Source organism: Anas acuta, chromosome 4 (assembly GCF_963932015.1).
Source record: "Anas acuta chromosome 4, bAnaAcu1.1, whole genome shotgun sequence".
NCBI classification, from domain to species: domain Eukaryota; kingdom Metazoa; phylum Chordata; class Aves; order Anseriformes; family Anatidae; genus Anas; species Anas acuta.
Window position 1 is genome coordinate 55448239 of NC_088982.1, and position 13739 is coordinate 55461977.

The 13739-nt window shown below is 38.5% G+C and overlaps 1 protein-coding gene across 30 annotated transcripts in view; it reads left to right on the forward strand.

Moving 5' to 3' along the window:
• Positions 1-13739, forward strand: part of TENM3 (teneurin transmembrane protein 3) — a 1325064-nt gene that overhangs the window by 1279496 nt on the left and 31829 nt on the right. For 21 of the 30 annotated variants that reach the window (XM_068681265.1, XM_068681275.1, XM_068681278.1 and 18 more), the window contains 5 exons: positions 2288-2537; positions 2937-2957; positions 8120-8352; positions 8744-8898; positions 9748-10622. In XM_068681265.1, coding sequence (XP_068537366.1) covers positions 2288-2537; positions 2937-2957; positions 8120-8352; positions 8744-8898; positions 9748-10622 — 1534 coding nt within the window. The remainder of the gene's footprint in view (positions 1-2287; positions 2538-2936; positions 2958-8119; positions 8353-8743; positions 8899-9747; positions 10623-13739) is intronic. The other 9 variants (XM_068681272.1, XM_068681276.1, XM_068681296.1 and 6 more) reach the window with 2 other exon arrangements.

Sequence of the window (13739 nt, forward strand, 5' to 3'; positions counted from 1 at the left end):
AAAAGATGAGGAGCAGGACACATTTAACAAGGACCGTGCCTTGGCATCAAGGTCAATTTGTCCAGTGTGTCTCTCAATTACTGCCAGGTGGGTGCCATGCTAAGGAAACACCAGCTGAACACTGAACAGGAGGAAATATGTAAAAATTGGGCTAGAAGTGTGTAAGAAAGGTGAAATAGACAAAGTTGCATAGCTTATGGTGGAAGTTGGTTGCACTCAATTTTTGTGGAAAGGAGGTACCCAGAAGTAATTCAGCGGGAAGAACATCACTTCTGTGGTACCCAGTGTCCCTCAGAGGTCCTGCTAGTGCATCAGTTTATTTGCTGTGATATGCTAATCATCACCTAAAAGCCTTGCTTCTGGCTAGTAGAAAAACAAGGTACCCAAATAAAGGGAAAGGTGTCATTGTACCTAATTTAAAAGTGGGTGGGGAAATGTGCGTACTCCTGAAAGGTAATTCATCTAAAAATGTAAAGAGCTACAATTATATATATATATACATATATATATATATAAAATATTGATACTGTTCACAAGTTGAATTGGCGGTGGCTTTAAATTATTTTCAAGAGTACATTTGACAAGTAATGACTTTTCAAAGTGACGTGTGTCTAATTGAATAAACGAAGTGGAGAGTTGTAATGGCAAGGTGGGTGAGCTGGAGAAATGTATTCAGAAGAGAGTGCAGACACTGTTTGTACGGACATCCTAAGCTACTGCAGTAAATAGTCTAATGTGCATCTCTTAGTCTGTGATAATAGAGGAGAAATGTGAAGGACCAATTTTTCAAGGTAATGACAGAATAAATCAGATGCAATAGTGCACTGTGCTGACTTGTAGAATTCCTCTGATGAAAATTATAGAACTCAGCTATTTCAGGCAAAATTATGGTTCCATGATTGTCATAAATGATGTAATCATAGGAGAGGGGATTTCGTATACTGCTAATGCATTCTGGCTTTGACTATTCATGAAAAATACATTCTCCTTCTTTTGATTTAGATTACTTATTTAGATTACTTGTCGTTAAGTTTCCATAAACCATTTTCATTCTTCCCAATTTGATCATGTTTATTGGTCTTATGTTTATAATCTTCCAAATTTTATAACATTAAAAAGTAGTGAAGCCACCTAAAGCATTTAAAGGGCAAAGTGTTTTTTCCTCATATCTTTCAGTATAAAGAATGCATTTTTGAGGTGAGGACTGACAGAGGAATACATCTTAAATTTCCTCTAAGCACCTCAAAAGACAAATGTATCCCTTAGCCCCAAATTGCCTTTGAAACTGTATGGACAATTGGTAAAGCATTTATCACTGTAAAGTACAAAGTAAGTGACACATGGTTTACATGGATTATACCACGAAAAGGTAAATTGTGACTTATGAGTACAACCATAACACCTGACCATTGGCAGAGTACCCCTTGACGGATTCACTGAGGTCTATAATACAAGAAGAATCTGGCAACATTTTTAACATGCTGTAAATTCAAACATTTTTTCCAAACTGAAGATTTAACATAAAGCATGCATTTTTCTTCTCAGTTTCCTATGGAGGCTATAAGGAAGAAAAATACTGCTGGCACATTGCTTTGTCTTTACAAAATTACTGTTCCTTTCATGCCTCAAAGCAGAATTAAGTTTAAGAGACAGGTTGGCCTGGCACCACAATTTTTTTTGTTTTTTTGACATTTTTAATAACTGCCTATAACTGCAGACATGGTATTGAGGCAGACTTTATTGCCAGAGGTAGATTTTTATTGTGAGCTGAGTAAAGAGCCTTTTATAATGTAAGAGTGTGGCAATCTCCAACTTTTTGAAGTAACTGTTTAATTCATATTTTCAATTTGTGGTAGTAATCTGCTTTAGATTACATTTGACAACATATTCATAATTAGTTATAGTAGGGCATTAGAGATGCAATTTGCAAGTACATTTTTTTCCTTTTTAATGATATATACACAGGTAGAATTTCAGTTCTTTTAGGAGAATTTCTAAACAGAAGTTTAAAATACATTTTTACTACATTTTTTGGACAAGATAATTTAATGCTTTGTGTGTGTTTTAGTGTATTTGTGACTTTATTAAAACATTTGTAGTTCATAACTAAGTTGTGTTACTTGTAGTGAGAAAAAAAGTGGTGCTGAAACAATTACAAGTCCATTAAACTATATTACTCAAATAAAAAGAGATATTCAGAATATCTATACATCATCTCCTGTACATACATTCAAGGTTTTTATAAACTTTGTTGTTGTTATTTTGTGTTTTTTATATTATCTGCCAGGAATCCTCTACAAAGGAAATGGTGAAAATCAATTCATATCTCAGCAACCCCCAGTTGTCAGTAGCATCATGGGCAATGGAAGAAGACGCAGCATCTCCTGTCCAAGTTGTAACGGTCAAGCTGATGGTAATAAACTACTGGCTCCAGTTGCCTTAGCTTGTGGGATAGATGGAAGTCTTTACATTGGAGATTTCAACTATGTTCGACGGATATTTCCATCTGGAAATGTAACTAGTGTTCTGGAGCTAAGGTATGTTTTACTCGCATTTGGACCTTTTGAGTTGTGAATTACTGATGCAAACTGAAGTGTGGAATGGATTTCTGATGTTGTGTAAGTTAGGGCTTCCAAATGCTTTTGAAGCAAAAAAGTGGACTCAAAAATTTTAACATGTTGGAAATAGTATTTAAAACTGAAACGATAAAAATTTCCATGGTAAAATACCTTAACTCTGTAAATGCAAACTGTGAGAATTTGGTCTTCTCAGAGTAATTATTCTGTGGGTTTAAAGAGTGAGCCTATATAGTCAACGCGAGTGGACCTCTTCACTAATGATAGATTTAAATGTTGCCTTCTTTTCATCTTCTAACATCCTTTCTGAATATTTTTCTAATAATGTTTTTCTGTTCTTTTTTACTTGCTCCCACCAAGAAATAAAGATTTTAGACATAGGTAAGCATTTCTTAAAGAAGATTTCTATATTTCTAACTGTTCTTTTTTCTTTTTTAACAAATGAATGCTTATAATGGACAAGTCCTTTCTGAGATGTATTATTAGGAAAGGGGAGTATTTTTCAAAAATAATGAGTTCATACGTTTTAGTTATGTCAGCTGTCAGGCTGCATCATCCTTTCAGATACAAGCTCCTATTTTCTCATCACTCTCTGTCCGCAGCCAGGCTTCTTTTTACGCTTGTATGTGCCCTCCTGCACTATCCCTTCATGCCTTCTTGCTCCTGTTCCTTTGCTCACACTTCCGCTGTTTCTATCAAAACTCATTCATTAGTCAGATCCCCCAAATACAGTGAGAACAGCATATAACTAATAGAAGTATTACAGAAGTAGAAATTACAGAAGTATAAAGTGAGTTCATTTCATTAGCCTTTTGATGCTGAGCCTTTTCAAGCTCACATTAAGCAGATGCTTTTGTTTAAATGTGAACTTTTCTTAGTAATGAAAGCTGAAATTGTCATGTAATAACAAGACTCCAGCAGTTCAGATTGTGAAGTACGTGAAGATTCCATAAGGCTTGTCACAGAAACAAGAGTAATCAGAGGGGTTGTAGTGCAGCATTCATCTGTCCTGGCATAGGTACAATAGTGGCAAGAACAGAGGCGAGGAAGGTGGATGCTTAGAAGTGCTTTGCCACAGCAGCTGTCACTGAAAAGGAGACAAAAACAACGTTATGCTAAAGCCTTGTTGGATACATGAAGCCCTGCAAGACTTTGTGTCAGACTTGCTAAGTACAGGGCTCAGCAGCCCTGCAGGGTCTCTTTCGCTCCTTTTTTGCTGTCAACCCTTTTCCTTCCTCGTTTTTCAACAAGGAGAGTCATATCTCAGTTCTCCTTTAGACCATTTTTTTTTAAATTCACTTAAATCTGAACCTTCTTTATAAGGACAGGTTTTATGTTCAAAAAAATTATTTCAAATGGGTTAGGCAAAAAATTCCATGACTAAATAAGACGTTTGCATCACTGCTAATAGTCAGAAATGGGAGGTGATGCATAGTCTGGCTGGTTTTAAGTTATTTTCCAGGTGTGACTCTGAGGTAATCTGATAATTTTAAATTTCATTATTAAGTTTAATTTGCATTTGTTGCACTACTTTTAGAAGAAATCCCTTGTGATAACACAAAGCTGTGATTACAGCTGTATAAGACATTGTCTGACAAATGTGTGGAATACAGAGTAATACCGAAAATGGGAATTTGGAATGGACAAAGGGGATTAAGGAGCTGGTGCGCAACGAGGTGTGTTTTGCTGTGATTTAGTGGTGACGGTCTCTCCTACCTTCAGCAGAGTTGTGGTCACAGTCTCAGCTGTGGCCTTTCAGAAACAATTTGGCGAGGGCAAACATTGGGGCTTTTCTCTTTTATTCATGTACATGTGCATAAGCTCCAGACAGTGACATTGTAATCATACTGCAGAAATTAGGGTAACAGCATCTTCATAGGCTTGTATGGCAGCTACAAAGTGGGGGTTCCTCCTGTGGTAGGCAGATGCCTTGAAGACCATGGACAATCAGTGGTCGTGGAGCCCAGCAGGCAGGGAGGTGTTGAGCCCAGTGTGCAGCCCAACATGGTCTACTTGAGTCTGAGTTTTCTCTCCCATCACAGGACGTTTTCCCAGTGTGAAAACTCTTAGGGTTTTGCTGCTCAGGGACTTCTTAAGCCACAAGTGTACCTTTATGTTGAATATCCCCTGACAGCTCTTCGTTCTCTTGATTTATTTGACATTTTTTAAACATGTAAACTTTGAGCATCCACCAGATCCTGTGGCCATGGGTTCCCCCAGCTTGAGGACACACTGCGAGACAAAATAGCTTCTTTTGCCTGGTAAAATATGCATTCACCAAGTAAAACAGATGACAAGCACTAAATACTAGCTGAGAGCTGTTATCTGCTCAAGCATTCACCTTTCCTCACCTACAGACATGGTGGTTCAGCACAGAGAGCAAGTCTCCCACCTCAAGGAGTCTGTGCTCTAAATTAGGGAGACACTGCAGGTCGAATTTATTCTCTAATCTACCAGTGACCTAACGTTTTTTCAGTCTGAAAGCTGAGCTGATGTCTTTATACACCCTGCTGCCTATGGCTGATTAATGCTGATAGGCATTCATGGAAGCAATTTTTAGAAGGACTTTGAAGACAGGGAGGTCACTTGTAGGCTATGGCGATATCCTGCAGAGAGACAGAAAAAAGTTTTCTTAGACCTAAAAACAGCTTTGAGGGCATATGGTTTAGATGGCATACATTGGATAGGAGAGTATAGATCAGGGCCAGAGAAGGAAGAGTAGTGTTTTTTTAAATTCTGCATGGAGAGTAATGCAAGCGATCTGACAGCTGAGGATTTAAAAGAACAGCATAAGCAAGATAAAGCAGTGAGAAACAGATCATGACAGCAACTAAACAGTAGGCAGCACTTACAAGTAAGTTTTTCTAACATTTTACCATTTTGCATTAAGAAAACCAAAAACAGGAATGGGAAAATGTGCAAGGTCTGGTCACTGAAAAGGCTTAAGCTGTGTGCACACATGCACGTGTGTGTGTGCTTTAAATCGTTAGCACTGTTGATTAAGTGCAGATAGAACAAGATAATTTGTAGTTGTTTGTCTTTATTGGACCCTGTGTTGGCATGTAACCGCTTGTTTTCCAGAGCCCTGTGCAGCAGCCTGGCAATACTGAATGAGCCCAGAAGCCTCTGGCTCTGCATTTTACTTCTCTGTTCTTGTTATTGGTAGAGGGCAGAGCCTTAATGTTATTTCAAACTACAGTGAAATAGAAGAATCTCTGCAGCTTTGCAGGTGTTAGATACTTAACCCTGTGCTATTTTAGAGGTCTGCATAGCGTGCATAAATGTCTTCTGGCTAGGAAACATGGTTTTCAGTGGACAGTGATCTAGTTCCTCAGATTGTGCCTTGCTCCAGAGAATTGGTGGTTTGTTCCTAACAGCTAAAGCTACCTCAGCTTTCTGACCTTCCCTTGAAAAGAAACACCAAAGTTAAGCCTGCTGTATTGTCTCAGAAAGAAGCCATTCGACATTACTTAAGACAAATTGGAGAGTTTATATTGATTCAATAATATTCTATGTGCTCCCAAACCTCAGGGTTGTTGGGATTTTTTTTGATAAAATGAGAAAATATCCTTAAATTGTCATCTGTACTTTTTAATAAGGATGTACTACTTATTACCAGAACTCATTCTGACTAAGAAGGGCTGTATCATTTTTGCTGGAATTAATTAAAACATAAATGTTTTAATATATATGAAGAGAGCAGCTTTAAAAAATCTTTTTTAGATATTTAAAAAAAAATGTTAGGCATAAATCATTTAGTTGATTTGATGACTCTTTATTCCAACAACTGAAAAATACGATTTAGGCAATGTTAAATGAGTTGAAGAAAAGTACCTTAATTTAGATTATAGTAGCATAAGAAAGGACTTTATTTTAAATTACAATGAAATAAAATTTAATTCACATTTTGCTATGTGTTTATACGTGAAATGTCTGCAAAGTTTCTTAAAGACCAGAGTAATCATATAAATGGGTATAATTTAATTTGCAGCCCATGGAGATATATATAATTTGTACACTATATAGTGATCGTATAAATGATCTCTTTGTAAATTAAGGTTCGGAAAATACCTTTAAACTACTTAGTGCATTGGCAATAACAAGTTTCTAACAGACAGAAATTTGAGTTAAGGCTCCACTTAATTGTTTTCAGACATGCTGTATAACATTCAGCTCCGTAGCAGGGCTTTTTAAGAGGTGCTAATCACTGTGTATTTGATTTCATTAGTCTGCTTCACTTGATTTCTTCCTTCTGCACCAACATGTTTAAACTCTTAAAACCAAAGAAAATCCTATTTATGCAACACATTTTTCTGTGTTTTTGTAATTGGAGAGCTATAAAAATCTGTCCCTGCTAAAAGGCATCGTTTGTTCACAAGTTGTTCCTGTTGGTCTCTTGTTGCTTTTTCCAAGTGGCAGTACATAAAAATGTGTTACATTAGCACAGTTATGTATTTACAAAATGTGAAGTACAGTGTTCTGCGAACAGATGTTTGGATATCACCAAGACTGGTAGATACGTTTCAGCAGCGCTTTTGCAAACATCAGAAGTGGAACTGACTGTTCTGACACTGATTCAATCCATTAGGAGAGCATCTGAAATTACCTCCTGTGTTTACATGACCTTATTTCAGTTCTTCATGCCGTAAATTAGGTCAGAAATCCTAACTGCGGTGGGTTAAGTTTCTACGTCGTAATATATCAACCCAAAAGGTACTCTCCAGGGTAGGTTTTTTCACCAGCAGGGGAGAAAAGACAGTAATTCTCAATTATGTAGCACCAGTGGAGAGGCAAAGTGTACGTTTCTGGGAAAATGGTTAGCAATATATATTTTCACTGTAATAAAGACTGTGTTGGCATAGTTAGTGGTTTTGTGCCAATGTGTACAGTTGTTTGAAATATGACTCTGTGTTAAGGAGAACGGAAAAGCTCCGCTCAGTGTTCTGGTGGAAAAGATGACATTTCCTAATGCGTTAAATCATGCATGTCACGTCTTTGAAAGCAGTGGATTAAACAAATACTTATGAAGGATGTCTTATCTCTTGCCTGTGAACTAATAATACGAACTCTGCCTTATCTGTTTATGAATTATATAAACCGTGCACCCCAGCAGCCTTATGTAAATTATAATAAAACGGAGAGGATGATAACAGCAACAAAGTGTAAGCTAGGGTTGGGGTCATGCTGCAAAGTTTGAAACTGAACCAAGGTTTCAGTCAACACCAGTTCTAAGACTCCACTGTTTTGATGTGGCCTATTATGGCGATGAGAAGTGTCTCTAATTATAGCATTGTAGACAAAATCGAATTTTCTGTCCCAAAAGGATGACTAGTCTAGGTTGGCCTGCCTCTGACACAGGAAACAAATGAAAACCGAGAAAAGCTTTGGGGCCATGACCTCTGCTGCATAAGCCCAGAGCACCAGCATGATTGTTAACTATTTATGTATTAGTACAGACTGTGTGTGAACTGAAATCTTTTCTTCTTGGTCCGACATTGGTGCAATTAATTACAGCATGAGCAATGTGTAATTCCTTTTTACAGCAGCAACCCAGCCCACAGATACTACCTCGCAACTGACCCCGTGACAGGAGATTTGTACGTTTCGGACACAAACACGCGCAGGATCTATCGGCCCAGGTCACTCACGGGTGCGAAAGACCTGACGAAAAATGCTGAGGTAATAGGAGGAACCGGGGAGCAGTGCCTGCCCTTTGATGAGGCAAGATGTGGTGATGGAGGCAAGGCGGTGGAGGCAACTCTCATGAGCCCTAAAGGTAAATATGAAAGTTCAGAGATGGGCACGGTCATGTTTAATACAAGACTTGGTTCAAAAATGTAGTTTCGCATAATTTTTCCCAACGGGGAAAACCATTGAGGAAGAGAGCTGCAGGAGAGCCGGGTTAATTTTATAGTCAATATGTGGCTTTCATGGTTATTGAGCACTTTAAAATGCTCGTTTAGATTATGTGTTTGGCAAACAATGGTGAAGATGTAAAATCAGTGTTGCATGTGGTCCCACGTACCCAGTGTTTCAGGTTAACTTAAATGCTAGGCCTTTTTCTGCCCTTAATATACATACCACTATACACATACCACTCAGGCCCGTAGTTACAGATAATATTAATAGCTGGCACAAGAAACTAATTTTTATCCTCTTCACTGAAGGAATAGCAATCGACAAGAATGGGTTAATCTACTTTGTTGATGGGACCATGATCAGAAAAGTGGATCAGAATGGCATAATATCCACGTTGCTTGGTTCCAACGACCTGACCTCAGCACGGCCTCTAACCTGCGATACCAGCATGCACATCAGCCAGGTACACATTAACAGCCTCTAATTCAGAAAGCAAATCTGGGGCTAGAAATGCAAATGCAGCTTCCTTGCCCATTAAAATAAAACTGGGTGGAGTGTGTAATGAATATTTAAGAGCAGAATTTGTGGAGAAAGAAACTTATTCCAAGGATGTGAATCTCAGTGTATTCTCCTAGCTATAAATGCTGCTGTATTCAATTTTTCTGCCCATAAAGTTCAGTTTAGTTTAGAACAGCAAAACCATCAGCAGGAAATGTTAAGTCCAGTAGTAAATACTGGAAGAACGACAGATATGTTAGAATTGTATTGGCATGTCGATGTTTTCTGAATTAGTAATAGCCTACTAGGGTGAATGAGAGGATATATATATAATAGAGCAATTCTTTTTTTGTCTCAACAAGTTTGTATAGGTAAGAAGAGATGTCACTAGTGCTGTGTTTAGAAATGGAGCACAGTCCAGTGTTTCATATTCTGGAATGTAGTAAGTTATTTTTGCTGGTGCAAAAATAAAAAAATGACTACTGTCCATGAACACTAGACTGATGGCTCTCTCTATTTTTATTTATGCATTGGTGATACAAACAAGTATGGCACTTATTGGAGGGGAAATTTGACCTGTATTATAGTTCCAATGCTGCTGTTTTTCAATGAAGCAGTCATCTGGAAACCTGTCCCCTTGCCTTCCTGAAATCTTTCATTTGCTGCATTTCTTTTTGTACAAGTCTTTTTGTCTTGATTGGTTACAGCAGATGAAAAATATCCGTACAGCATTCTCTAAAACTGAAGGAGAATTCATTCATTTCATTTAAGGTGCACTAGTGAACTGTGTAGTAAACCACTTCTCTTTGTTAAGGTTCGTCTGGAATGGCCTACAGATTTAGCTATCAACCCAATGGATAACTCCATTTATGTTCTGGATAACAACGTAGTTTTACAGATCACCGAAAACCGTCAGGTTCGCATTGCTGCGGGGAGGCCAATGCATTGCCAAGTACCCGGAGTGGAGTACACGGTGGGCAAGCATGCTGTACAGACCACATTAGAGTCAGCAACTGCCATTGCAGTGTCTTACAGTGGGGTACTTTACATTACAGAAACTGATGAAAAAAAGATTAATAGGATAAGACAGGTCACAACTGATGGAGAGATCTCATTAGTTGCTGGAATACCTTCAGAGTGTGATTGCAAAAATGATGTCAACTGTGACTGTTACCAGAATGGAGATGGCTATGCTAAAGATGCCAAACTCAATGCCCCTTCCTCTTTAGCTGTGTCTCCAGATGGCACACTGTATATTGCTGATCTGGGAAACATTAGGATACGGGCTGTGTCAAAGAACAAACCCTTATTGAACTCAATGAACTTTTATGAAGTTGCTTCTCCAACTGATCAAGAGCTTTATATCTTTGATGTCAATGGTACTCACCAGTACACTGTGAGCTTAGTCACTGGAGACTACCTGTACAATTTTAGCTACAGTAATGATAATGATATTACTGCAGTCACGGACAGCAACGGCAATACTCTTCGTATCAGACGGGACCCCAACCGGATGCCAGTAAGAGTGGTCTCTCCTGATAACCAAGTCATCTGGTTGACGATAGGCACTAATGGATGTTTGAAAAGCATGACGGCACAAGGACAAGAGCTTGTTTTATTTACCTACCATGGCAACAGTGGACTTCTGGCAACTAAAAGTGATGAGACTGGATGGACCACGTTTTTTGAGTAAGTACATAAAATAAAGCGAGATGCTGTATAGTTCTATTGAGCTATACAGCACCACTTGAAATATTGCTGAAGACTGGTAAGTAAATGTGAAGATGACACTTAATATCAAAAAACACTGAAAGATAATTTTCGTTTTCCAGGCTGTCCACATCTATCTTATTTATTCTAAGCATTGGGTCTGCATAATCTTAAATTCATTATTTTCAATTTATGTTTTATACATTAAAATAATTGTGAGACAACATCTCACTCTTGTCAACAAAGTTGTAACTCAGACAACTAGGATTTTTACATTTGCTTGAGAAACTAGCTTTTTATCCTTTTTGCTCATTAGATTGACATTGTTCTGCAGCAAATACTGACAAGAAATGTGCTTCACTGCTAAACATTTTTTTTCTTTATTTTTTTAACATCTTTTCTTATTACATGCCTGCATTTTCTTTTACCCACAAAAGGCTGGGTGGATTTTTTTTTATTTATTTATTTTGAAGTGGTGAAAGCTTTTTTCCCTGAGTGGCAAATATCCAGGACCATCTCCTGGATGACATGACAAGCTTTCACACAGGTGGACCCTGGGCGGAGGAATCTGAGAAGAGAAAGCAAGATCTTGGGGGAAATACCATTCCTGTAGGAATAAACTGAAAACACAGACCACCAGCAGTGTGTGGTATACACACATGCAAACACAACAGTGAGAGATACTAGATTTTTAATTTTACCAACCTCTGAAAAATCTTTTAAGTTAATTGTTTCACCCTGTATAAGTCATTATATCATCAACGCCGGTTCATAACAGCCAGATTAGCAAAAAGTTTTACAGAATCCTCAATTATATTGAAGGAGGAAGGTCATGACAGTTTATAGATAAACGAGTAGAACCTGACAGTTCAGATAGTGCCTTTAAAGGCAGTTTCATCCCCTAATGAACTAGACTACAGACTGATATGCCAAGCAAAACATATCAAAAATACAGCTTAAAACACAATTTATTTTAACAAAGATTGATGTAAAATTAACACTGATTTTTTGCAGTTATCTCAGTCAACTGGAAAATAACGTATGTTCTTAAATCACTTGAAAGACAGATGCCATGGTTGGGTAAAACTGTGTCTGTGAAGGAGTGGAAGATGTAAAGTTAGTAAGATAAGTAAAAGCATTAGAGAGCCCTCAGTTGAAGTATTCAGGATTACAAAGGGCATCATGAAAATCCAGTAAGTCATTCTTCTTTTTTTTTTCCTTCTTTTCTCCTATCTTTTAGATGAAATGCAGTAGCAACTGCTGCCAAGGTCAGGGCCTGAAAAAAGCTTTCAATTCAACACACATGATAAAGAAAATAAAGTGCTGGTGTCAGGCAGTGGCAGCAAAGCCAAACATCTGTGTTCTGAGATAACTTCACATTTATGTCAGTGTACATTTGGTCGAGGCAGTACACAGGAAGGCTATGAGCACCTGTATCTACTCTCCAACCTTTACATTTGCCCATCAGAGACACGAGAGCAGCAGGTGCTGCTTCACTGCATATTGTGTCCTGAAGTGGAGACATGGCTAGAAGTGCTGATTCCTAACAAAGACAGCAGGTGGAATGGCACTGCTGCCAGTTTTAAGGTATTCTTACAATAAGCTGCAAGTTGGCAGGCCTTTCGGAGTGGGCACGATACCAAAGCATTAGCGCACGTCTGTAATATTTAATTGTGCATTTGTGCATCGCTGCGCATCTTTTTAGGTCCTGCCAAGAGGACACAAGCACAGCGAGGATACACAGAGGAATGAGAGAGGCACAGAGGAATGAGAAGCTGTTCAGTCAGGAGGGCATGTGTTCTCAGTCCCGCGAGTTAGCCGTGTCCTATATGCTGAGAGACCAAAGCACAGCTTCAGATGGGCTGTAAATACTCATCTATTTCCACAGAGTAAATCCAGTATTTAACTGTGACACACAAAACCCACTTGTTTCCAACATGTGATTTGGGCAAGGCAGTCAATTTGGGGGATAGTGAAGTCCCTTACTGAAATTAAGGCATCTGTTGGGTACAGCAGGCACTTCAAATCATGCTGGCATTCATACTGAATAATTGAGGACCCAGAGTTTTAATCAGGGCAGTAATTTCTCACCACGATGTGTGTAGTTTTTGCATGCCTACTGTGGTGCACTGCAGAAGCAGCTGATGGCTCCTGAATGTATCGTCATGGTGTCTGCAAGATCACAAGAAAAAAGCAGATACTCTGTTCGCCAGTAAGCATTTTAAAGGCCTGTATTTTTCCTCATAGGAAGAATTTATGCTACTGTGTGTCATGAAATACATAGTTATTTACTGAGTTTGTAAATAGCCCTCTTTCACATCTGGTCTGCTTTCGTGCAGGCTTTCTGGTCTGTGTTAGGTATGTCCAGCTGGCTTGCACAGAACCCAAAGGGCAGGCTATTCCCCTCAGAAAGTATTAGTATTATTTCCAAGCTGCTGTTTATGCGCTTCCTAAACAATTGCCTCGGACCAGTGTCTCGTTAGAAGTCCCAGGCTGAAATAATTATGGAGAGAGCAAAGCAATTTCATTCACCCCAAATCTGCAAGTGTATTAGGCTTTTGCAGAAGCAAAGATATTAATCTCCTCTCTGTATCCATGGTGAAGAAGTAATCTGTTTAATTGCAACAAGGAAGATGGAGATTAGACATTTGGAAAAACTTCACTGTGAAGATTTTGGAGCCCTGAAGCAGACAGACAACAGTGACCCCTTACCCTTCACAGGCTGTCTTTAAGAACAGATGAGACATCTTTGAGGACTAACTTGGGAAGAACAGATCCTGCCTTGGGGTAGGGGCTGGACCATCTGACCTCTCAAGGTCCCTTGCAGTCATGTTTTCTATGATGCTCTGTACAAGTTAATACCAAATATAAAAAATTGTGCTGATTATGTAAAGCTACAGGGAATGAGCAAAAAAAAAGCACCGAGTTATTTTTCTTGCCAAAACAGCATTCTTAAAGACATCCATTGGGTATCAGAGCTGCTTACTGTTTTTGGACATAAAATCCCCATACACTACATTTGTGTCTGTGTACTTCCCTTTTGAACAAAAAGTAGATAAAAACGAGACCATTCTGCATCTTTTATTCTGGGATCAG